The sequence below is a fragment of the Serinus canaria genome, chromosome Z, assembly GCF_022539315.1.
Source record: "Serinus canaria isolate serCan28SL12 chromosome Z, serCan2020, whole genome shotgun sequence".
Classification (NCBI taxonomy): Eukaryota; Metazoa; Chordata; class Aves; order Passeriformes; family Fringillidae; genus Serinus; species Serinus canaria.
Window position 1 is genome coordinate 31814144 of NC_066343.1, and position 25879 is coordinate 31840022.

General features: G+C 42.4%; 2 protein-coding genes across 4 annotated transcripts; one reads left to right on the forward strand and one right to left on the reverse strand.

The window, feature by feature from the left end:
• Positions 1 to 12969, reverse strand: FNTA (farnesyltransferase, CAAX box, alpha). The gene is made up of 10 exons (XM_050987361.1): positions 12816 to 12969; positions 8756 to 9098; positions 7967 to 8052; positions 7302 to 7416; positions 6348 to 6452; positions 5466 to 5592; positions 4980 to 5128; positions 2883 to 2945; positions 2209 to 2380; positions 1 to 707 (listed from the first exon to the last, which is right to left on the reverse strand). Exons 1-10 carry the CDS (start codon positions 12967 to 12969, stop codon positions 576 to 578), a joined length of 1446 nt encoding a protein of 481 aa, XP_050843318.1. The 3' UTR covers positions 1 to 575.
• FUT10 (fucosyltransferase 10) lies at positions 12713 to 25433 on the forward strand. Of its 3 annotated transcripts, none has more exons than XM_050987247.1 (5): positions 12713 to 12863; positions 14776 to 14982; positions 15662 to 15947; positions 21254 to 22089; positions 23373 to 25433. In XM_050987247.1, the coding sequence occupies exons 2-5, from the start codon at positions 14902 to 14904 to the stop codon at positions 23595 to 23597; spliced, it is 1428 nt and encodes a 475-aa protein (XP_050843204.1). In that variant the 5' UTR covers positions 12713 to 12863; positions 14776 to 14901; the 3' UTR covers positions 23598 to 25433. The 3 variants fall into 3 exon arrangements, with proteins under 3 accessions (XP_050843204.1, XP_050843203.1, XP_030093282.1); XM_050987246.1 differs by having other exon boundaries at positions 14779 to 14982; XM_030237422.2 differs by lacking the exon at positions 12713 to 12863 and adding an exon at positions 13004 to 13171 and having other exon boundaries at positions 14779 to 14982.
• The last annotated feature ends 446 nt before the right edge of the window (positions 25434 to 25879 follow it).

Genomic DNA, 25879 nt, shown 5'->3' on the forward strand with positions numbered 1-25879 from the left:
TCTAAGTTATCTATTTTATTACAAAATTACACTTGGTGTTAGTTGCATACAACAGCATAGGCTGACAGTGTTACACAGCTGCTCCTGCGTAAGGCGACAGCTGCAGTGCCTACTCACACTAATCAGGTTACTCTATATCCCCTATAGTTAAGTTTCCTGCAGTCACTACTGCAGCAAACTCATGAGACAGTGTTAGGAACCGCAAGTGGGTAAGCCACGACATGAGACAGGGTTTTAGTGCTTCACAGAGTTGTAGAGTAACTTTTGTTGGGAAAAACCTCTAAGATCAAGTCCAACCATTAACTGAGCACTGTCAATGTAATAGGTATACATTTATGTATTTTTAGTTAGGAACTAAAACCTTTACCTGGTACATTTCAATAATTAAGCCTTAATACATTTCTTGACTGCAGCTAGAGCCATCAGCAGTAGCAGCAGCAACTCAGGACTATACAGCAGTCTGCACTCCTCTTCCATTGCAATACTTAAAAATGGACTTTGAACTTATTGATGACCCTACTTAGTACAGCTTTAGAACAGGTAGAGAGCTTAACACTGTTTTCTTTCATCTTCGGTTACTGCTCTTTATCCGTCAGTGTGCTGCTCTGTTCAGTGCCTGAACTGTGCTTGCTCTTAAGGGACCTTCCAATGTATCTCCAGTACTCTTTTCGGATGGTGTCTTTTTCTTTAGCCAGAATTTCACACAACTATGAAAGAAAAACAAGAGACTGGAGTATTAAACCAAAAAGCTTAGAGAATCCTTAATTATGAAATGCATACAACATGTATTTCAGATAGTGTTAGAAATATGTTCTTCTGCAACATTTGTTTTATTCATGGGATTTGTAACTGTTTAATGACACATCAAACTGATGAAAACCCCAGGTGGTAGCCAAACAATCAGACACTGCACAAAAATCCCTCCAGGCCCATTTCAGTTGTAGGAGTTCCCTTTGACTCATTTCCATGCTTACCACTCATCATCCATGCCAGCCTAATGCACCCTGTAGTAAAGCACACTATACTTCCTGAGAACCTCAAACATCTTTTAGTCATCCAACAGGCCATAAACCACTTAATACCAAACACTGGAAAATCATCCTGCTCTTGAATCTTCAATACACCTGATGGACTGACGGGAGATCTTTTATTTCTAGTTTTTTCCTCAGCAGACTGTCCTAAAACGGTTCTCCATGCAAGTCAGTAACCCTCTTTCATGCAGCATTAAGAGTTGGTGAAGATACTTCTACATGTTTGGGGTTTTTTTAAAATTTTGATCTGGGTAAGCATCACAGTAGAAATCAATACTACTTGCAGGACAAGCTGTGTAAATTTTACACAGTCTGAACACTACAAATGTTTTAGTAAATTCCCTTTTATTATGCAGATGACATTGCCTTAGTGAAATGGAGTTAATAAATTAAGAGCTTTGATGTCTAAATAGAGAAGTCAAAATCAGTGAAATAGTATAAAGGGGCCAATTGCACTTGTTTACAATCTGGTCCTGGAACACAACAGTAGAAAAGTGCTGAGAAAGAACAATGTTGGAACACAAAGACTCCAAACGAAACTGCAGATCTAATAACATCAAGTTCCAGTCAGTCCCACAGTGAATGGAAAGTGTTCTCGTAAAAACTACACTACAAACTGCACCAAGGAATAGCCAAGTATGAAACTCAGGGAGATACACAACATTGCCAGAAGTAATTTATGCTCTGTAGGAAGCGGTGCCTGACATTTCTTACTAATACACCAGTGCCTGCTGGCCATAAGCTAATTCTGTCAGCTTTCTTAGAAAGAGCTAAAAAGGGCCAAGGGAGCTCAGGTGAGGTTGTTAGGACATGGATATTCAGAGAAAAATTCATTAACCTACAGAGAAGAGAGTGAGTTAATGCTAGAAAGTAAACATTCAAAACTCCTCAATTGTTCAAGCATCTTATTTCTTCTGCTTGTAGTATTAGAGACCTTCCTTCATCACCACATGAAGAAAATTTAAGAATAATTTAATAACTGGCTAGTTATTATTTATATTTAAATTCATGAGATCCTTGTGACTGTCTGGCTTTTGTGTTAAACTCTTCATAGACTTCTCATGATTAACAACTAACCTGTTCTGTTTAGGAAAATCAATCTCATTTTCTCAAGCTATAAAACCAGACAGGAATAGGCAGCATCCCTGAGAAGAAAAACCAAGCTTTCAAAATGTACCTCCAATGCCTTGTTGAGTGTTTCTTCCTTGTTGTCACACTGGTTTTCTAGCATATCTTCATATATGTCCACAAGAAAGGCAATCAGATAGGGTGAACTGTGACTGGGCTGTAAATTCAACAGTTCCTCCAGCAGATTTGGATATTTAGAAAGACCACGATCCTGTAGAATCCTAGAAGAGAGGTTAATAGGCTTGACACATAATGATGGAAAATCTGGTGTGAATAATTGCATTTCTGTTATGATTCCTTTACTTGGAGATTAGGTTTGAAATCAGGCCGCAAATACAAGTCAGTCAGAAAGTAAGCAGCATGCAGCACCAGTATAACCTAATGTCGTACTAAGCTGGTATAGTTTTTGTTCAACTGAACAGGAATTAGACTGAAAGCATGTTAGTTATTTCCTATCTATGCTTTTTAACACAGTAACATTACAGGTCAAGTTTTTAAAAGCATGAGAAGTACTTGTAGTGTTGCCACAAGAACTATAGGGCCAGAAGCTTAGTGAAAAGTTACAGAGAAATTAGGTTAGAATATTATAAACCTTTGTGACAGCATTTGCCTGCCTGCTTAAGCACACTACACTAGGACAAAAAGAAAAAAGTTCTTTTTAATTAAGAAGTAGGCATCAGACACCTTCCACAGATTCTTTGCTCATGGAGAAATACACCTCACCCTTTTAAGTAGTTCCAAGCACTCTCATTATGTGGCACTGCCGTGATCATCTCAAGAGTGTACCTGAAAGAAAAAATAACAGGTCATGAATGCAACTGATATCAATGCAGTTAGAAATTACCTGAATGTGCTCAGAAGCTTCCAAATGCATATCTCTAGCCTATGCGTCACTCTTTTTGCAGATCATCTCACCTGGATAGATCAAAAATCACTCACAAAATAATAATCAGGAGTCTCAAAGAGGCAGACACTATGTCTTAAGACTTAAGTGTTCAATTTGCTGGAATTTATAATAATGGACCATTTCTCACAATTATTAGCAAAAACACTGAGAAAACAACATAATACACTCTCCTGGTATGCTAAAGGAGTAACTTATATCTTGACGCTCAGAAATGGCAAGGGGTTGAAAATGGCCGGAGTAACTGAGCTCTGTAATACGACTACAAGTGGTATGTTTGGTACCTATTTGCGTAACTTTTTTTCATCAGGCTGCACTCAAGCAAACCCACAGAAAGGCAGAGCTTGAGACAGCTCACACAGCCTTCTGCAGCATTTCTGTGAAAGCAACAGGGAGGCAACGGCTGTAAAAGCAAAGCAACAAAAGGCACCTCCGATACAGCCACAAAGCCACATTTCATCTACACAAAGCAGATCTATCTTCTGGCTTCTCCCAGCATAACCAGGCATTCTGATGATTTTCAGAAGCTGCAGATAGTGGTGTATCTGACAGATCAAGAGTACTAAAAAAATACCCACAACTGTAACTGTTTTTAAAAATTCTCCAGTCACTGTGACAAAGAACAAGTTTATAAACCAACTAGCAGCTCTATAATGATATCTGGGAAATCTTAATCTTAGCCAGTCTGGTTCTTAAGATGGCACCCAATTATTTTGAAAAGATCAAGAGAGAATGTCCAATCTAAACCCTGGAGATAAAAAGTTGAAGATATCAAAGTCTAAGTCATGGAAATGGTTCGGATTCACTGATCTACAGGAAGGTTATAAACTGGAAGAGAAGTAAAACTTCTAGAAGGTTGCAAAGACAACCATGAAAGATGGTGAAGCCTGGGATCCTCTATGAATAATGTACCAAAGGATTTAGAGTTCAGTCTTTCTTCTGAAAAATAACTCTATAAAAAAATCGCAGTACCTTAATTGCTTCTTCACTTTTGACAAGTATCTTATAACCATCAACCCTAATCAGCAGTCTGAGATGTGAAAAACGTATGAAGAGGCTTCTCTTACCACCATGGGTAGTAAAATATGTCTAGAAACCCAATTTGTCTTCAGTTACAAACTTGCAACCTAACCTAGAAACAGCGAGCACAAAACTCTTTCCGGGAAACTAGCCATCTCACAGAGGCAGTTTTCTTTGTGCCAACCACACACTCCTAAAAAGCTTTCTTTTTCCAGCAGCATCAAATTCCTCACAAAAGGTAACTAACTCCTCTTCCTACAGTCCATGTCACTGTATTGGGTTTGCATGGCCTGGTTTTTGGTAGCAGAGGGTGGCTACAGGGGTGGCTTCTGTGAGAAGCTGCTAGAAGCTTCTTCCATGTCCATCAGAACCAGTCCCTGCTGGCTCCAAGGATGGATATGCCATTGGCCAAGGCTGGGCCTATTAGAAATTATGGTAACACCTCTGTGGTAACATATTTAAGAGAAAAAGCAAAGGTGGTTGCACTGTTTTATTTGCTGCAGACACTAAGGTCAGGGAAGAAGGAAAAGGGCAGGGGTGCTCCAGGCACCGGAGCTGAAGAGTGCCTCTTTCCAAACTTTCTAGGAGTAGAATACTAATGAACAGCACAGCAGGGTCACAGATATTCTGTTGGTTGTCCTACTGTAACTAGTTCACCATAAACCCTAAAGTTTTGTTTGAACTATAAACAGCAGGCCAGGAAAACCAAATCATGACAGCAGCTTGTCCGGGATAAGCAAAGCTTGCTTCAGTCTGACACTTGATCTGCTAACCGTGAATGTTAGTCCCAGAAGTGAATAAAAATCAGGGAACAAAGCCCATGGGGACTGTGAAAGTATTCCTTTGCTTTCATGTAATGGAGACTGTTTAATATGAGCCTGAATAGCATTACTAACCGGACTTCTCTGTCTAGGACTGCTGGGTCATCATAGCCAGTGGTGTTGAAAATGACAAAATGCCGTTGGTTCCAAACAGAGTTGTTTCTCACATCTTCTCTCAAAAGCTGGTCCACGTAGTCCAGTTCATTGTCCCATAATTTGAACTCCTACAGAAAGGGAAGGAAGAGAGAGTATCACAATCAAAAGTTTTTATTTTTTTAAAATACATTTTTGTTCTTAATTTGCCTGAACATCACATAGAGCCTTTTCTGAAGAAATCAACAGAAAGTTTAAAAAAAGAGTACAGGTGAACTAGGAACATGCTACACTACTCAGTGGTACACAGTGGTATTAGCTCATCATTAAATTCACACACACAATAATAAGTAGACAACAATGCAATTCTTTGAACTCATTTCCTAAAAGGCAAGTTTATAGCTAACCTCTGCCACACATTTAAAATGCAGGTTATTTAAAGAATCGAGAGTTCTGCAGATACAATACCTGAATAACCCATTGTCTGTGTTGCCAGGCATGGTAATTTTTGGCATCTTGGTTAAGAATGTCAGCTATGAACTCAAGCTCTCGGGATGGATCCTGCAGCCACTCAACCAGCACCCGTCTGTGATGCCTAATGACGAGAGGAACAAACTCTAAATTTTTTTCGTGAGTGTGTGTTCTATACAACAGCAGCTTATAGCTAGTGCACCACTTAGGAAAAACCCCACTAGTTAAATACTTCAAATTAAGCATACCAGAACATTTCACTTGGCTCTGAGAAATGCATGATGCATATTTATATTATAAAAAATTCTAACCACACATACACAATGGCCAATCATCTCATTTTAGACAAGTAATGTTCACTTTGACTATGAGTGTGAAATGACATAATTCCATACTCATGGTCAAAGTCTTCAGCAGAGTAAAGCTTTCTACTGCTGCATAATTTCTCTAGCAATAACAATACTGCTCTTTTGCCTGTTCTCATTAATTTTGGAAAAAACCCAACAACAGGCAGGCAAACTCCAAAACACAATAAAAGAAAAAAATACTAATTTCTATGTGTCTTCTCGGTTGCCTCTTCACAAGTTTTTTTTTTTTTTTTTTTTTTTTTTTTTTTTTTTTTTTTTTTTTTTTTTTTTTTTTTTTTTTTTTTTTTTTTTTTTTTTTTACCTGTCAGACTTATTTTGGCAGTCTACAAATTGAAATTAACAAGAAAACAACACCTGCTTAGCATATCATAATTGTATGCTCAGAACAAATATCTGAAAGGAGCTTTGACATGATGCAACTCCATGTAACTCCTTCACCCCAACTGGACCATTTACAAAACAAATATTATCTGCAAAAACATTAAGAACAGAAAAGAAAGCATGATTTTACCAGACTTGGTAGTTCTTTGGCTGATCTTCAATGATAGCTGTAATGTACTTAAGCTCCTCATGGAGATCCTTTCCCAAAGACTGCAGGAGGACTCTCCGGAAATGCCTGTATAAAGTCAAGCATAGGAACACTGCAAAAGGACTTTTCTAAAATTCACAGAAGAGTACATGGAATCACCTTTGTTCACAGTTCTTGTAAATGATATTGAGCTAAAAACAGTGAAAAAAGCTAAAACTAATGCAAAATCCTTAACCACACATCTAGTTCTGTTAAAGGGCATTCAATTATTGAACAGAAGAGAACTAGAATATGACTGGTTGCAACAGTATATTATCTAAGATTATAGCAATCATGTTCAAGTTAACCTGTACCCATGACAGTTTTCTGTCACAGAAACTAAGACTTCTGTGCTTGAAACAATACAAACGTTGTGATTTTACGGAAATTAGTGGAATGAAGATGTACAAGAGGTACTTGTTAGCTTGTAAGTAAAAGGCCCTACTCTGAATATCAGAAATTCACTGTTTATTTATTACCTAACTTGACAGATCTTTTAAAATGCACTAAGTATTAGTAGTTTATTATTAGTAGTAAGTACATAAATTATTTGCCATTATGTTTTTATGCCTCTTCTCAAAGTCAACTGAGGGCACCTTGAGCATTTTGCCATGGACACCTTATCAGGTAAGTAATCAAATTTTAAACAGCAAAGTCCTTTTTGAGGCTAACCCTGACCTTGACTGATAATATTCTTAGAGCCAAATGAATGAAAACCACTGATTCAAAATGAGGCATGGGAAATACTGAACAAAGGCGTTCTTTGGAAGCTCACTCGAAAGCTACTCCTCTGTGTAAATTCAACTAGGCATGCCCTAATTCAATAAACAAAACATTAAAGACTTGAAAGGTAGCCAGTTCAATGACCACAGAAATAATCCCAAGATTACTACATACCATACTGTGTAGTTTGCAGCATTTAACTCAATGGCATCTGCTGTTAACTTGAAAGCTCTTTCACTTCTCTCATCCCGCTGCAGAACAGCCCGGAAGTAATCATAGACATCTCGGACTAAATAGAGAATAGCATCTTAGCCAATGGCCTGAATAGGGGGTAAGGTTAATAATCCTTTGAAATTGCTTCCTATTTTCTGTGCTCTAAATACACTTCTGTAAAACAAATCATACCTATCAAACTGAAAGCATTTTCCACTGAAACCTGTGCAGGATATTAGCACACCACAAAGGTGCACAGTTATGTTAGAAACGCACCATCAGAAAAATAGTCAAAACAATCATAAAAGTTCTGTGCTGCTTACTTACACTACTTTACCAGCTGCAATAACTTCATGTTTTGCTTCCACTTGTGGGCTGGAAATGCCTTGTGACATGAACCACACTGTCTGCTGTATTACCTCTTAAGCCATAGGATTCTGAAGAGAACCTTGGCTATTAACACCTCAGGTGAAGATTCAGCTTCAAAGATGCTTGGTGGAAATGCCACACACAAGCACCATAGCACAATGAATTCATTTCTTCACAGTATCACTATAGAAAATGTTATCCAAAACATGAAGTCCAGTTTCAACAATGGTTAAGGGCAGAATATATTTAAGACTTACATTTTTCACTGTAGATGATCTGAACAACAGGATTTGGCCCATCATTTTGAGGAACAGGTTCAATATCAGCCCATTCCTTCCTGTCCCTGTAAATACATGTTTTTGTGTTTTCAATAATTCTAAAAAATGCAAAATGCTACTCAAACCACGACATGCATGAACCTGTCTCCAGTACCACATCCTCGCTCTGATCAGTCCCTACTATATTAGCTGCATTACTACTGTCTGTTACACAGACCAGCATATAAATACATAAAAGTGTCTCCAGCATAAGAAGGACATTGAATCAGAGCAGGGCCACGATGCTGAAAAGAGGACTGGACCACCCTTAGAAATTGAAAAAGCTGGGCTGTGCAGCCTAGAGAAGAGAAGGCCATGTGAAGACCTCAGAGCAGCCTTCAAGTATCTACAGGGAAGCTGGAAGAGGGATTTTCCGTCAGAAACTGTCATGATGGGACAAGGAGTAATGGGTACAAACTGAGAGAGGAAAAATTTAAGTTAGACATTGGGAAGAAATTCTTTGACTGTAAAGGTGGTGAGACACTGGACTAGGCTGCCCAGACAAGCAGTGTATGCACCAGCTCTGGCGGTGCATACACTGGTGTTCAAAGCCATGTTGGATAAAGCCCTGAATAACCCGAGATAGCGAAAGGTGTCCCTGCCCCTCCCGGAAGCTCCCCACTCCTCCGGCCCCAGCTCCGCCACTCCGCCACTCCGCGCCCCGCAGCCCGTGCCCTGCCGCAACGCGAGGGTCCGGTTCGGCCCGGCCCCGCCCCGCCGCAGCCGTACCTGTACAGCACGTAGCCAGCATCTTCCCCGTCCTCCTCCTCCTCCAGCAGCTGCCCGAAGCCACCCTCCGGCTCGCTACTGCTGCCCTCCACGTCCCCCTCCGGCTGCGGCTGCAGCTCCACCACCGCCGCCCTCCCGTCCGCCGCCATCACCCCGCGGCCGCTTCCGGGACCCGGCTGCACCACAAAGGCGGGGGCGGAGCGGCGGCGCGGCTCGACAGCGCCCCCCCCTGGCGCGGAGGGCGCGTGTGGCGCGTCCCGGGAAGGCGCCCGCCCGCCTGCCTGCCTGCCTGCCTTCCTTCCCGTCTTCCCTCCCTCCGCCAGGGAAGTGCTCGCTGGGCTTCCTCAGGCAAAGTTAGTTCACTCAGGGGAGGGAAAACGACGCCTGGCGCCATCTTAGGCTCAGACAATCTCACAGGACAAGGCAGAGGAATTTGGCCACTGCAAAAGGTGAAACTGGAGAAGGTTTTGAAACAGCCACCTTTAACTAGTGGAGAAATTGGAGAAGGCAGCAGAGCCAGCAGGAGCTGGGAGTGTTTAGCTGGAGAAAAGGAGGCTCAGGGGTGACCTTATCACTCTTCAACTACCTGGAAGGAGGCTGTATCCAGGTGGGAACCGGCCTTTTCTCCCAGGCAGTGACAGGACACAGTCTCATACTGCACCAGGAGAGGTTCAGGGTGGACATAGGAAGAATTCCTTCCCAGAAAAGGTGATTAGACATTGGTACAGACGAGCCAGGGTAGACTGGGCCATGGTCTAGCTGACAAGATGGATGATCTCAGAGGTATTTTCCAGCCTAAATGATTCTGTGATCCCCTGATGTGCTCTTGGTCAGCAGAACAAAGTAGCTGAAGACAGTCATTAGAGAGAGCAGCTGATGCAGTGTAGGGGTTTGTAATTTGGGGCATTTTGAGATGCATTAGCATGGAGAGAAGTAAAGAGAGGCAGAGCATGTGCAGTAGCAAGGGCTGTGCCTACATCTACTTCTGTACTTGTATTCTCAGGGAAGTGGGAAATCATTCCATGTGTGGTGGAAATGGTTAAAGTCTTTAATTTTGAGCTGCTGTGTGCTTCATGAGTTTTACAGTGATTTTTATGGAAAGAATGGTGCCACAGTGACAATGAGGGAGTATAAATGCACAGCTGCAAATTGAGACACAAGATCCAGGACAAGGAAGAATCAGGCCCACAGGTGGTTCTTGTGTCAGTGAGCAGCTTTGTCTCCTTTGGGAAGTTGCTTGAATTCTGTGCTTTCCTTGTCTCCCTGCCTTTTCTTCTGCCCTGTTTTATTCTGAGGACTTAATTTGTTCCTGCCAGGATGTTCATACAGTGACTTTTTGGAGTGCATAATGTGGATGCTGCTTCTGGGTGTTGCAGTAATATAGACTATACTAATGTAATGGAGGACAAAAACCAGAGAAATCTACTGAAAGCCTACTTTGAATAACAGGACTATGAATACAAGAGAAATGGAATGGGCATATCTAGAGACAGAGAGGATACCCAGCAGGACCTAAGAGAAAGAAAAATGTTATAAAGTGCAGAATAATAATAAAAAAAAAAGAGAGGAAGAACAAAGACAGGCATAAGAAGAAACGAAGTGTATTAAAAACAGATCAGAGGAAATTTGTACATATGAATGAGAGAAACCTCAAATGCAGTAAATCCTGTTTGCAAGAGACAGAGCAGAAAGAAAAGCTGTTGTTCCTGACCCATGGAAAGACAAGTAACATTGCAAGTTTGTTACACACCAACAGCTCTCCATGGACAGGGGACACCATGACATGCAGATATTTAAGAAATCTGATTTGTTAGCTCTGCTATTTGAGCAACAATTGTGGTTTTTTGTAATTATCAAACAGAATTCCTATGTGAAGGTTTGGCCTTGCCATTGCTTATGCTGGCATCATGTTTACCAGCTATTTAACATGGATTACAGACAAACCAGATCCTGCAATAAGAGCTTATTTCCTCAGTGTGGCATAACAGGACAAGAAACAAAAGTGATTCTCTCTGATGCTAGCCACTGGATTGAGCTGGTCCAAGAACAGCTTGCATATGGCATGGGAAGGACAGCAGATCATACAGCTATCCCTCAGGACTGTCCTCAGGACTCAGTTCTGTATTTTCAGTCTGAAAGTATGGGTTATTGTGTCTGTGGATTGCTTCAAAAGGTTTGAGAGACAGTAAGTGAGAAAACTCAAGCCTCTTGAAGGAAGCTGAAGCATTTTACAATTAAGTTTTGTCCTTGTGAGAGCAGTTTAGGAGTCTGCCAGCTGAGGAAATGTGAAAGCCAGGAATATAACTAAGTTTAAGATTATGGACTAGATTGAAATGCAGTGGGATCACAGAAGTCCTTCCAGAAAACATACCAGGACTCTGATCCATTTCCAACCACTCAATTTAATTTACTGAGCTACACACTCATTGTGCCATGCTAACCTCAGTCCTCACACACTCTGAATTAGGCCTGCAAAAGCAGGATTCTGCTTTTGAATGAATCTGCTTTGAAAAATAATACTTGGAGATTGCTGCATCGCTCATGATTAAAAGTGAGTTGAGATCATTAATGTTCAGGTTGAATATCTGTAAAGACTACAAGGTAATATTCAACTTCAAAGATAATATTAAAACCCAGCCTGAACGCTTCTACTTAAAAATATGACACTAACAGCTAAAACCTTTTGGGAGGAAGCAACAAATAGGACAAGAGCTGGGATTAATCACTAAACAGAGACTGGAGTATAAGTAAATCTATATGTCCTAGCATTGTAGTGTCAGTTGCTAGTTTTCATCTTAGGAGGAGAATGGTAGTTCAGAGAGAAATCGGAGCTCTCTGGTGCAGTATGTGCAGTAAGAGGTGGGTGTTGCTCCAAATGGGCTACTGGCAAGAATAAGTGTCGTGGAAAGGGAGCAGAGCCAGCATGGCTAGGGTCTCATATACACTGCTGCAGAGAGCTGGATTCAGGTTGCCTGCTGGGTGCCCTTCTGATCCTCTCAGGAAGGTTGCCAGCATTACACACCCAGAGTAAGGAGATGAGCTGTGTGCATAACATTTCTGTAGTTTTTATCAGTCATGCATTTCAGTTGAAGTGCAGGTGTACCCTCTGCCTCCTCTGGAATTCTGTTTCCCACCACTCCCTCAGCTAATCAGCCCCTTGCAACAACCCCTGCCTGCCACGTCTGGGTTAGAAACAGCAGATACCTCACTTTCAAGTGTTTCTGTATGAATATAAGTACCTATGGAGAAGCGCATAGTTATCAGGTATTTCTGTGTTAGTACAGATGTGTATGTAATATACAAATATACAAGAATGGGTGGTTCCTAAGTCTGTATCTGGTGAGCAAGTACTGAGCCGACCTTACAGAACCAGGCTTTTGGAGTAAACATCTACACAGAGTAGGAGGTGCACAAAGTGTTTCCCAGCTTCAGGAAGCGCCGAGCAGGCAGACAGGACCGTTCTCTGGTCGGTACACACGGCCCGGCAGGGATGCCTCGGCAAGGCTGGAAGCAAGGCAGGGTCTCAGCTGCGGAACGCCTGCCGCAGCTCCGCGCCAGAGGGACCAGGGATGCTCCCCTCGGCGGGCCGCCTCTCCCAGCTCCTCGGGGCTTCCCAGCTGCCGTGACGCATTTCTCTTTCTGACTGCCGGCTGGCCTCATGCAGTCAGTGTAAAGTCTCCGTCAGAATGGCACCATCACTGTTGTAAAAAAAACCCCACAAAACCGCAAAGCGCGCTATTATGCAAACAGCTATAGGAATCAGTGTCAGGGGCGGATTTATTTTTGGGAACTGGATGAGGACTTGCAGTGAGGCTTTGCAGAAGACCAGTCGGGTGGGGTGGGAGTGATGGCGATGTCACGGCAATTAGTCTTCCGCGTTGGCTGTGCAGGCCTCGGGGACCCGGGGCAGAGCCGACCCCTTCCCCGCCCCCGCGGCTGGGCGGAGGGAGGCGCGCACCGCGCCGCCCCCGCCCCGCGCCCGCCGCCCCTCCGCGCTCCAAGTGGGCGCACTAGCTGAAAGTTAAAAAAAAGCAGCAAAACACCCCAAACCCCCTCAGACCCGGCCACAGGGGGACGGCGGCGGTGAGGCGGGAGCGAGTTTCTCGGGGTGAGTACGGCGGCGGGCCCCGGCCGGAGAATGCCCGACCCACGGCGGGAGCAGGGCCGGGGGGGCTGCGGGATGCGCAGAGCCTTGGGAACGGAAGGGGCAGCATTTCGGAGAGCAGGAAAACTCCCGGCTGGGGTGCTAAGCCCATAGAATTGCGGCGACACAGAGCTGGAAGGAGAGGCGGCGGGGAGAGCTTGGCAGGAAGTTTGGAAGGATTTTCAGGGAGCTGCTTCTCCCGCAGGGCAGCATGGGGTGGTGATTTATGCTTTTCCCTCAAGTCTTCAGGGCCTCCGCTCAGCCTGACAGAGGTGGGAAAACGTGCAAGATCATCTCCTTGCCAGTGGCGCTGGGACGGGGTAGAGACTTGTCTGGCTCAGTCCAAGTACGCGCCGCAGTGCTGGGCAGAAGTATTGCATGCTGGGCACTGCAGATGCAAAAATGAAGCCATGGCTCAGTGGTTTCCCTGGGTTAATGGGTTGGTTCCCGGGTTCATAGGTGGAGTACACCCATGCTGTGGTCAGTTCCCCCTCTAGAACCTGAAAATGTGACAATTCCTGCTACTCTTTTACCATGGCGGGGGTTAGGGTGGTATTCAGTGGATGATCAGAATCTTGCTTTTTGCTATGTACTGGCCTGGTAAGATATATGGTGTTAAAAATACTGTCCAGCTCCAGGTGTGCAATGGGTAGAATTCATCCCCTTCCCCTCCTGGTGCCGCTTTTTGGCTGTACAGCAGGAGGCACAGAAGGTGCAGAGGCTTTATGGAAAATCCTGCCTGATCTGAGAAGCACTTCACTGGCAGCCATGCACTTTCACGCCCACACAGACCTTCAAAAGCACCTGGCCTGTGCAGAGCAGAATTGCACAGCAGGGTTTCATGTCAGCTTTTGCTAAAAGAGGCCTTTCTGATGTTTGAGAAAAGGGATGAACTCCTGTGTCAGTGGGAGCAGAAAAAGAAAAATTTTTATCCTCTAGCTGTCAGCACCACCATGATAGTACTACAGCAGGCAGTAGGTTTGGGACCCATCCCTCTTTGTCAGGGCTTTAGAACTTTGTGATTGGGATTAAGATGGGGGGAAAGCTGGCAGGAAACCAGCATAAATTTGTGATATCTCTGAGTTTTCAGAACACCCACGTTTTCAAACTTTACATCTCTGTTTGGAGTGCTACAGTCCTATCTTTCTACCATCTTTTATTTCTATTTTTCAAGATGTGGCTGGAACTTCTCCTGTTGCCAAGAGTTGAGATTTTTGTTCAGAAACATCCATCATGCAAGAAAACAGTGGAGTTCTCTGAAGGCCAAAAAAAGCGTTGGGAAAGGGAGAGTTATTTGAAGAGAGGCAGACCACCACAGGTGCAGATTACTCAGAAAGGGAAGCTTTTTAAATGTAGCTAGGTTTAAGTGTGGACAGAGTTTGTGTGTGTATTGTGTGGTTACTTTCTCTATTACTTAGAGCATATTCCAGGAGCTTTCTTTATGTTTGTGAAGAGAAGTTGCAGAAGACTGAAATGTAGTAAGTCCAAGGCCAGGTAGTTGTGTGCTTTTCCAGGAGCATTTTCAGAGATTGCCTAGGGAAGGAAAACCTTTTTTTGCTTCCCTACTTGTGAGACTGCTAAAAAGCAGCGCAGCTTGATATCTGAAACTCATGAAAGCAGTGGCCCTCACACTATGCTGAGCCAGTGCCATCAGCATTCCTTAGGCTGACTACAAGGATGAGAGGATATCCAGGATGTCTACAGGGAGAGTAAGTGCCTGGGGCTTTGTGTGCAAGAGTGCTGTCATGTGCAGGCTGCTTTCTGGATACCTGGCTGAAAATGTGGCTCTGGCACCTACAGAAGGCTATGGGTAGACATGGAACTAACCACTGAGCTTTGAAGGAGCTGTCTGTGTTGATGCTCTACTCTTTTTCAGCAGCAGTCACCATGGAGAGCAATAAGGATAAAGTGGGAAAGCCCTGCAGCAAAGAGTGAAGACTTTGGACGAGCAGACCTTCCTAATGCCTAGATGTAACTGCTCTGGCAAGCCTGGTAGTGCAGGATGATTAGAATGAGGAGGAAGATACTTTGGGCATCTTGCTTCTGCTTTGCAGCTGCATTTTTCCTTGTGCTGACACTCCAGGTACAGGGGCAAGGGGGTGGGGTATGTATGAGATTGCTGTCAAAGCAGGACACAATTCTGTCAGATGACAGACATTTTCCATACTAGTCTGTGCTTCAACAGGAATTACTCTGTTAGCAGCATTGGCCTTGTGGTGATAGCTGACTCTGGAAGTGACATAATCCAGAGAATACCTTTCTTGTATGTCCTTAGCTCCTGGAGGAGTTTCTCAACAATGCTGCAACATTCCATGCTATGTTGTCTTCCCTCTATCCAGTGTTGCCTCCCCTTTGCACGTGTTTGAACTTGTTAGGCTGGGGGACAAGGCTGGACCCATGGAAAACCTAATGGGTTTTTTAACAGCTAATTTTCAGAAGAAAGCTGGCTACTGAAGGGCTGTTTTCTGCCCTATGCATTTACCAGGGAGAAAGTGGAAGTTGTGTTGGTAAGTCACGCATGGTGTGGCCATATTTCAGTACAGAAATTGTATTTCCTGCCTTCTCCTTACAATTTCAAATTAAAGCTTTTGCTGTTCTGACATAAGATGACCTGATGCCTGCAATCAGTGAAATGCATCCAATTTGACTGACAGAAACTTAACATACTGACTTAGTGCTTGATACTTAAATGCTGGTTTACAAGGAGATGTCCTGGCTAATGACAGTGACGTGTTGTGATATGTATGTTTCTTTCCCTGAAGGTTATCACCGAACTGGGCAATTCAGAGAATAAGGTGTCAGTAATCTCCAGTTTACACAGCAGCCTGTTAAAGCCTGGGGAGAGACATGCTTTTCAGTTTAAAAAGCAGGAACTTCACAGCAGCTTCAAGACAAAGTTCGATGTAAAACACTATCCTGTCCTGCTCTGGTGGTCTCCCCTGACTGGGGAGACAGGGAGATTCAGTCAGTGTGGAGAGGATGTTTGCTTCTTTACTATAAACAAGACCTACCAGCACAATCAGATGACAAGAGCATTTCTGTTCTATGGTAAGAATCTATTTGTTTTTAAAGAAGTAGCTTTTCCTCCTACTTAGTTCTTTCCCCATAGGGATTAAATATTCTAGGTGGCAATGATTTATAACAGGAAATTTATGCAGCTCATTGTGTTAAACTTTGCCTGGTGCTGGATACCATTACAAGTGCTCTGTAAAAGTACTCTGAAAAGTGACCATGTACATCTCTAGTATTACTGATGCCTTGTCTCATGATACTTTCCAATCACATGTACTCTCTGTTCATGGAAGAAAAGACAATTTCATGTCATTGCCAAAGCATTTAAGGACAGTCTGAGATCAAGCCAACTTTTTCCAGTCTTTTGGCTTGTCACCTCTAGCAGGGCTCTGCAAGGCCTTTGTTGCACTTGTGCAAGTCTTTTGTCTAAAAACGCATTCCCTGGTAACAGTGCAACTCCCCTGCCTCATGTGGCGAGAAATTACTAGCAGACTCTAAATGGAATGTAGTGAAAGAAACCTATGGATTCCATACAGGGAGCATTAGTTAGTGCAGCCTTCTGAGCTGCTCTGGCTCTGCCAGGGACTTCCCATTGTATACACTGTAAAGTGAGTCTAAAGAGCATGAAAGATGCATCATTTAAAAGTAGTCCTTAAACTTTTGTTCTTTTCCCCCATCCAGTTGTTTTTCAAAGAAAACCTAAGTTTTAGGTGGAAAAATAAATTCAAATGCTTTTCTCTGACTGGTATGTTCAGCTATTTTGTCTGGAAATAAAATAAATCTGGATAATGAATCTCAGTTGCTCAATCTGAATACAGGTAAACTGGAAATATAGGGAAGAAGGGCCTTAAGATTTGTTGTTAGCAGTGAAACAAAAACTTCTCACTGATCTTGATCACTGATCTTTTTAGATCTCCAAGTAGGTCAGCTTTGTCAGATAATATGGTGGTTAATCATGAAAGCAAAGGAATAACAGCAAAGGAATTAGAAGCTGACCCAATTAAAGACAAAGAAAGCTGTATTGCATCACAGGAAAGCTGTAAAGTCTGGTGATTTTGGTCTCTGGTAGTAGTTTCATTTGTCTTTTTCAGTAATAGAAGGATTGTTACTCTTCATTTTTAGCAGGCTTCTGGACATAGTTTACTCTGACATTTTTAAAAGACAATTTATGCTGGGCATAAGACACTCCCTGTAGCTTTTTTTTTTTAATTTTTATAGTGATGCTGGCTGTGAACTTTGTAAAGACAAATGTCAAAATATGCAAAATTGTTACTTATTTTTGAACCACAGTAAATGATCTCACAATGACAAAACAGAGTTTTTCTTTCTCTCCCTCTCTCCCCCCTGCCATGGTGCAGTGAGCTGTGAGTCTGCAAAAAGGTATATTTTACTTTTACAGATTTTCCCTTTAAAGAGCCTGCTGAGTTAAAACTGGAATACTTGTATTTCCATGCTAAGGCTGGATCAGAGCACAGTTTCACCTTCTAAAGAAAATGCATTAATTTCCCCAGTACTTGATCAGTAAGCTAGTCAAGAGAGGAATGATCCAAAGATTAAGAAAAGTACTGTGCAAAAATACAGGATGTAGATGTTTCCCAGCACAACTACTTTGTTAGGAACACCAATTTTTCTGCAGCTTGTCCCAGCTCACTGTTCTGGCCTGGCCCTCAGTGTAGGTGATAACTTTGTCAAGTGTCGCTGTCTTTTGTTTTGAAATTAAATGTGGCATCCCCTTGCTAGACTTTGTCTCTGCTTTTGGGAGAGATTTCCAACTCCACATTTTCAGTGTCATGTAATTCATAGAATGTAGTATTTAGTGTGAGCTGCCAATGTGACTGAGTCAGCATGAGCTGGAACTGTCAGGGCCTCAGGGGTGTTGTTCCTGTGAGAGAATGATGTCCAGCTTTTCTGTATTGGAGCACTGAGTTCTTGGAGTTTGACTTCTGAATGGAAGATGTCTTCTAAAATGCATAACTTCTAACAGCATATATATTTCTCTTCTGCATATCTAAGATTTCCAAATTAATAGTTAGGAAGTGAAATTGCTCACAATTCTAGTCTTGTGGTGCTTTTTTCTATTCCATCATATGCTTCCTTATTTTCTTCATCTCATGGAGTAGGGGCCATGCTGATGTTATCTTCCCTTTAATCCTTTTTGTCTTCTTGTTGGACTGAGATTGATTAAGTGTTGTATTAAATTCAGTCGTTCTGATGTGCTCTGATCTGTACTGTGTCCAGTTTTGACCCCCTTATTTCAAGACAGACATTGAGGTGCTGGAGCATGCCCAGAGAAGGGCATCAAAGCTGGGGAAGGGTCTGGAGAAGAAGTCCAATGAGGATGGCTGAGGGAGCTGGGGTTGTTCAGCCTGGAGAAAAGGAGGCACAGGGGTAACCTTATCACTTGACAACTCCCTGACAAGAGGCTGGTGAGGGTGCCAGGTGAGGGTTGGCCTCCTCTCCCAGGCACCCAGTGACGAGATGAGAGGACACAGCCTCAAGCTGAACCAAGGGGACATTCCAGTTGCACATCAGCAGAAATTTTTTCATGGAAAAGGTTGTTAAACATTGGAATGAATTGCCCAGGATGATAGTGGAGTCACCATCCCTGGGGTTGCTCAGGAAACAACTGGTCATGGAATTAAGTGCCATGGTCCAGTTGACAATGTGGTGGTTGGTCAAAGGTTGGACTTGACAATCTTGGAGGTCTTTTGCAACATAAATGATTCTGAGATTCTGTGATTTTATAGTGCATTTTTCTTTATGTTTCTCTTTGCCCAACTTAACTGTCCCCTAGTTTGGTAAGTTTTACATGTTGCCTTTTTGTCATTCTCTATTCTTGCCTGTGTTTCCCCCGCCCCCCCCTTTCCCTGTAATACTACCTGAAAGAGGGAGCACCCATGTAAGAGACAGGCTACAGTGCTGTGATTTCAATCCACAGCATTTTGTTATGGTAGGTATGCACTGTTACTTCTCTTGGCATTACCTAAAACAGTGTTTTCAAAGCCAGACAGACTTTATGAATTTCTCCATGAGAATTTGATTAACTTTCAGTTTTTGCCACCTTCTTCTGTCACAACACATAAAAACCTAGGTAACACATCAAAAACAGAAGAAGCAAATAGCATTTTTCCTTGAGTGGCATACTCTTTCATCCTTTTAGTGCTGAGGACCTGAGAAGAAGACAGAAGTCGATGTTTAATGGCCTTAAACATCCCCACCTGATGCTCCTGAAAGATCTTGCTCTGTAGGAGATTTTTATATTACTGACAGCTAACTTCTCTCTCTGCTGCAGTAATGAAGTCTCATTTTAGTTTTATAAGGTCGTCTTTGGAGTCATTTTGGCAGGCTCGTATAGCTGCAAGGACCACTGGGCATTTTTTAAAATCTTCTTTATATCTTCACTTTTAGATCAATATTCTGTGTAAGACTTGCTAGCACCCCCTTCTTTTTGCTATCAGTGGTTTGAGGTCAAGGGTAGAATGGAGAGTGAAAAGTTACAAGTGTGAGTGAGATGGTGTTATGAGCCACCTCTGAGGGATGGTAACTGAGGTTCCTTTTAATAGATTCCTTGGGTGAATTAGAATGAAACCACTCTGGGTGGCTGGTGTGTATATATCAGCCAGGTTTATTTCAAAACAATTTAATTGCAGTGGAAAGGAGGTATGTGGCTCTTCTGATTCTTTCCTATAAAAGTGTAAAAATCTCATGAAGAAAATGTGTAAGGAAAAGAAAGAGAAAAAGAGGAGGAAGGGATAAAAGGAAGGAAGCACATAGTAAAGAGGAAAAAGGCCACCTCTGATGGATCTAGTGATGTTTCTTAATCATTGCAATTTTCATGTCCATGATAGGAATGGTGATTGCAGTCTTCATTCATTGAGGGTAGGGGCCTGCAAAACAAAGAGTATGCTGGGTTATATACATTTAAATCGGCATGGGAACATCGAGATCCCTTCCCAGGGTGGGAATTTTTTGTGTCTGATGCAACAGTACAAGGCATGTGCAGTCTTCTGGTGGAGAGTTCCTGGTGAGAGTTGAGGTGCTTTGCTGTTGTTTGTGGTCCATAGCCCACTGTAGAGATATGGCCGCTGTTTGACCCTGCTTCTTGTGACTGTGCATCTCTGTCTTATGATAAACGAGGAAGCTGGCATGGAGAAAGCATTACCCTGCCTCCACGGAATCTGCTGCTTACTGGCCAATCCCCTTAGATGGTCTGAACACAACTTGTTTAAGATCTTATATTCCCAATAGTCCTAGATGCAATCATCCATGGAGTTTGCTACACAAAGGTTGAGCTGCCACAGATGGTAGTTTATCTGAATATAAGAATTTGTGTTATTTTCTAAACTAGCTCTTCAGTGTTAGTTTCAGTTTTTGAACCTCTCTTGCTTGACAATATTAACTAAAAGTTTTGTGTGTTCAGTGCCTTTTCTTAAGTAGAAAACAGGATGGTGAGGAAGTATCTTGACAGAAATGGGGCAAGTTTGCATTTAATCTGCAGTAAGGCTGGTCGTAAGAGTGTAGTGCAGTAGTTATGAAGGGAGAGCAAGCAGTGCCTTAATGAACTGGTACTTTCAACTTAGTTTTGTACAGACCATCCTTTGAGAAAAGTCATCTTGGTTTGTCCTAAGGCTTTGACCACAGTTTTCCCAGTTTGTGCAGTTGACTGTTTTTAGAGTTTAGACAGTATTCTTCTTCTACTATTGGCATTACTTTGAGGAGCTGTCTTCTGCCAGAAGCTTCTTCTTTATGTATTTGGTAGGCAGCTGTGATACATCACCTCTTAATTTTTTCTTTGAAACGTTAATAGTTGGCTTCCTAAGTCTCTACAGTACGATGTCTTTTAAAAACTTGAAGTAATTATTTTTGCTCCTTAATCCTGTCCAGGTTTTCAGCATCATCCATTTAGTTGTTTTATTACTAGAACTAAATTGAGTGGTAACTATTTTCCTCACATCACAGAGGAAATGCCATCTGTTCCCCTGTTTAGAGAGCCAGGGGATTATTAAACATCTTACTAGTCTCATTTCAGTGCATTAAAATATGAAATTCCTAGTGAACCTTTGAAATGAGAGGCCTTTAAACTAATGTGACATGAAAAGAAACCATTTAATATTAACTACCGATCCCACTTCTCTAGGTTCTTCTGCTATGAAATTACGTTTTATCTGTCATTATGCTCTTGTGCCTTTGCCTTAATTGCATTCTTTGAAATAACTGCCTTATAGTGCCAGAGATGTGATGGTTGTAGCACTGATACTAAATTAAAACTAGACTTTTGTGTCATTGTGGTTAGTGTTGCATGATAGAGAAGAGCAGGATGAACACTGTTTGCTTTTGTCTAGGTACTGACTTCAGTATTGACAGTTTACCTCTCCCTCGTAAAGAATATCATGACTGGGCCCTTTTCCATGAAGAGTCACCAAAAAACAACTACAAACTCTTCCACGAAGCAGCCATCACCTTATTCAACCACACTGCAACATTTAGCCGCCACTCTCACCTGCCACTGACCACTCAGTATCTTGAGGGTGTAGAGGTCCTGAAGTCATTGAGGTTCATGATCCCCCTGCAGATGAAAAACAGCCTGAGGAAAAGGCTTGCACCGCTTGTGTACGTGCAGTCTGACTGCAACCCCCCTTCTGACCGGGACAGCTATGTGCGGGAGCTGATGTGCCACATTGAAGTAGACTCTTACGGGGAATGTTTGCACAATAGAGATCTTCCTCAGCATCTCAGAAATCCAGCTGCCATGGATGATGGAAACTTTTTAAAAATACTGGCACAGTACAAATTTGTTCTTGCTTTTGAAAATGCTGTCTGTGAAGATTACATCACTGAAAAACTCTGGCGGCCGCTGAAGTTGGGAGTAGTGCCAGTGTACTTTGGGTCTCCCAGCATTGTAGACTGGCTTCCTAGTAACAAGAGCGCAATCCTGGTATCCAGTTTTTCACACCCTCGGGATCTTGCCCGCTATATCAAAACACTGGATACAAATGATGAAGAATATGAGTCCTACTTACAGTGGAAACTGAAAGGGGACATTTCCAACCCAAGGCTGCTTAGAACAATGAAGGAACGCAAGTGGGGAGTGCAAGATATCACCCAGGACAATTACATTGACACCTTTGAGTGCATGGTTTGTAACAGAGTCTGGGAGAACATCAGACGAAAAGAAAAGGTATGTGTGAATTTGTGTTTGTGTCTCAGAGAGGCTTTAAAATGGCATTAGGATCAAGTTTGTTCCAGGAATTTTGGTTACCAGATTTCCAGCTAGCTGACAGCCACGGTATTCCAGTGCCACTGGGTTGTGCATCCTCATGTAAACAGTTGTTGAGAACATGTGTTCCTCCCTGGCTAGCTCTTTATTATCACACTGCTGAAGTGCAGTGTGTGAGCACAAGACATTGACCACTGAGCTGCTGGTCATTTTCAGCTGAAGGCTTGAGTTGTTCAGGGAGGAGATTTTTTTCATGTCACAGAAAGTAGCCTAACATGTTGACCTTCTTCAGATGACCTGGAACATTTGGAGAGAGGTTGCCCAGAAAGGTTGTGGGATCTCTCTCCTTGGAAGTGTTTTAAGACTAAATTCAGTTTTCCCCTAGGCAATTAAATATGGTTACATCTGTTTGGAAGAGGGAGCTGAACTAGAGATCCCTGTCTGCTGATCTGTCTTAAGCACTCTATCCCTGTCAGGTTCTGTGTATGTGTGGGTACATTCACATGCCATTGCCTGTGTGCACATTTCCTGACTAAACACAAACTTAAAAACAGTTTCTAAGCCAGGTTGTGTGTTTGTGAGATGCGGTACTTTAGCTGATCACCATCTGAGGAATACATTAAATGGTCAGCCAGTAGAAGGGAGATGGAGAAAACTTTTGAAGTTATTAAGGTGAGCCGAAGTGATGAGAGTTACAAACTGGAAAGAATTACACTTAACCAGATTTTTCTGTTTGAGTACAGTGCAAATCTGGATATATTTCTCTCTTTGAGTTAGGAATGCAGCCATGGAAAGGTAGATAATAGATAGATACAGATATTCCTTCCCCATGCTTTTGTGGCTCTCTAATCAGTAAAATTATGAAGACCAGTTTAGTCTCCTGGCCAGATTCATGGCTTGGTTTTTTTCCCCTTAGAAAAAGAATCTCAGTAAGTGTGTGCATATTTAAGATGAAAACAAACTATAATGATGAAAACATAACTCCTTGTCTTATAATTTCTTTTTGTGTGGGCTGATGCTGCTCCTTTGCAGCCAAACCTTATCTGAGACTCAGATGCTTGACTTGTCAGCATGACTGATCTTGTCCCAGACACTTGGGGGAGGCCTTCCACAGGGACATGGGTAGAGCCTGCAGCAGGAAGAAAAGTGTAACTGACGTGATTTGACAGTTTACTAATGGCATAGCACTTTTCTTTGTTTGCCTGGGTCCCTGAATAACCCCTTTTATTTGTCTTCATTGCCAGGGATGGCTGCCCCAGAGGTGGGAGGCTCAGGTTAATCATCTGAGCTGCCCCAAGCCAGAGGCATTCTGGTTCTCATCATCAAACCCTGGCTGGATTTCTCTCCAAAAGATGTGGATACCAAGCTTTGAGCAATCCAAGAAAGAAGCCTGGGCACTGAGGCACCTGGTGGAAAGGAACAAGAATTTTACAGCTGAAGAATTTTGGATGCTTGTATTCAAAGAATAAATACAATGGACCTGTAAAACAGAGTGAGTGCCTCAGAGGAGTTCTGTGGAATTTTCTTTTGCAGGTGACCTTATTATTTAGGATTAGTAGCCATGGGAAGTAGATCCGTGAGGCTGAATTTAGTATGTTCAGTGCTCAAGGGGCACTGAGAAATGCTAAACAGTCAAATCATTCTGCCAGGTAATATATGTGCATATGTATGCACATATTTATATTCAGAATGATTTATATTAATTGTCATTTATTCAACTGTTTGGGCATTAAGGTCCTGGTTGTCAGGCTTCTAAAAGCCCAGATTTAAGCACACAGCTAATTACTCTGAAGCAGATGGTTCTCCCTTCATCTTTAGATACATACCTGCTTGGACTCAAGACCCCTTTTTCCCAGTCCAGGACCTTCCTTCACTCTCTCTCTGCAAGGTGCAGAGCAGCTGACACCATTGCACAGGTACAGCTTCTGTGCTGCTTTGGAGGTAGATTAAAAACCTGGGACTGTGTCTAGCTGTGGGACTAGCTCTTTATTATCAAACTTCCTGGCATCAGCAGATTTAAGCAGGGACTTGGCGGGCTTTGTGTCCTGACACTGAGTGCCAATGTACCGTACATTAGTGGTTGGCACGAGGAAACACCATCTGTTAGTGTCCGGGGACAGATTGAATGAAAACGTGCTGGCTCAGATTTACCCACCATCTTTTGCTAAAAATAAGCAGAGCACATGAGTATTTCTACTCCCCAGAAATAGGGTTGGCTTAGATCTGATTTATCTTCTTGCCTTTGTGATGATGTATTTGTATTCTGATGGTAGTATTTGTATCATGTATAAACATGAAATTATATGATTAAAAGGGCAGGGATAATGGAGAGTCCATTGGTGCTGAAGTCTTCAGTAGGCCCAAGGAGAAGAAGGCAACCTTCCTGTTTTAACACACAAAATCTCAAATTACTTAATCTGACGAAGAATAAAACTTGGTGGTCTTAATCATCACTTGCCAAAAGACACACCTTTGCCTGGTATTTAGACTGTTGCAGTTTTCTTTCCAAGTTCTTTCAACCTCAGTCTATGGAGGAGTCAATTTTTCCAGGATCTGCAAAATGGCAGTAACTGTGTGAAGCCATTCAGATGAGTGACACTCATTCATACACATGCCCATATATGATGACATGGGCAAATGGAATTACTAATCCAGGGTTCTTCACATTGCTGGAAAGGCAGATTATCACCTGTGTGAAATTTCCATGGAATTGTTCATTGCACCAGGCTATTTTAAAATTTATGTCAAACACACTTCTCTTTTAGGAAGGGGTAGCCGAGGAGTGGCAATGGAGAAGGATGTGAATAGCATTTACACCAAGAAATTCAGCTGTGAAATTTACTTACCTTTCCTCACTAGAAATTTCCTCAACAAATAGTGGGTGAATTTTTAAATACTTTTAAATCTGTCAGAGGGAAGATGAGTTTTGATGCCATGAACAATAGAGTATTGGTCATTAGTATCAGTCATTGTTTTTATGAGGATGTATTTAGTTTTGAGGAAGCAGAATATTCCCACTGAAATTTTTTACCACTAGTGTTTTGCTAGTGTGACACACTAGCATCTCTTGGGCATATCTTAAACACTTTCCCCAGTGGTCTGCAGTGCAAATGTTGACAAGGCTCCATGAATGAAGTTCTTTGGAAAAAGACATTAACTGAAGTGACTTACAGGGTTTCCTAGATCAGGGCTGAAAGCTGGACATAAACCCCAAAACATTTGCAAAGGGAACTGCTGAATGCCTGTCTGTTGCCGTGAATGTCTGTTTCACCTCCCAGTTTGATAAAGAAACATGAAGGACTGCATTTTGTTGTTACTGTTTTTTTGTTGTTGTTGTTTGGTTTGGTTTGGTTTATTTTGTGATGTTCTGCTGTCCCCTTGGCCAAAACTCTTGAGCCCTGTTGTTTAAAGACCTCAGGAAGTGCACAAATGAATTTTTTTTCTTTGTTTTCATGGTGGAATGTGTCAGATCCTGACCATCTTGAGCAGTCTGGTAGGTAGATATTATCCAAAGATATGAGACATATTAATCTCAATTTTTAGTGTTTTGTTATCCTTCATTTTAATTTGGTGAAGTGTGAGGGAAACAAGTATTACGACCCACATTCTGATATTTCAAGTGGTCAGCAGCCTATGTTTCAGAAGAGGTAACATGTTTATTCCACTGCTGTACACAGCAGAAAGATGAGTCTCCAGAGCAGTTGCCTAGAGGTGTGCTGTCGTTTAATTGTCAGTCCTCTCACAGTGCATT

Bases quoted from the DNA above. Each gene is read 5' to 3' on its own strand.
- FNTA (XM_050987361.1), bottom strand. From the start codon at position 12,969: ATGCTGCCCCTTCCGTTCCCAAGGCTCTGCGCATCCCGCAGCCCCCCC. The intron at 9,099-12,815 runs GTCTGAGGGGGT...ACTTTGCCTGAG, and splicing joins CGCCGTCCCCCTGTGGCCGG to GAAGCCCAGCGAGCACTTCC. The intron at 6,453-7,301 runs GTATGTAGTAAT...GACTTTATACAG, and splicing joins GCTGCAAACTACACAGTATG to GCATTTCCGGAGAGTCCTCC.
- FUT10 (XM_050987247.1), top strand. From the start codon at position 14,902: ATGATTAGAATGAGGAGGAAGATACTTTGGGCATCTTGCTTCTGCTTT. The intron at 14,983-15,661 runs GTACAGGGGCAA...CTTTCCCTGAAG, and splicing joins TCCTTGTGCTGACACTCCAG to GTTATCACCGAACTGGGCAA. The intron at 15,948-21,253 runs GTAAGAATCTAT...GCTTTTGTCTAG, and splicing joins AAGAGCATTTCTGTTCTATG to GTACTGACTTCAGTATTGAC.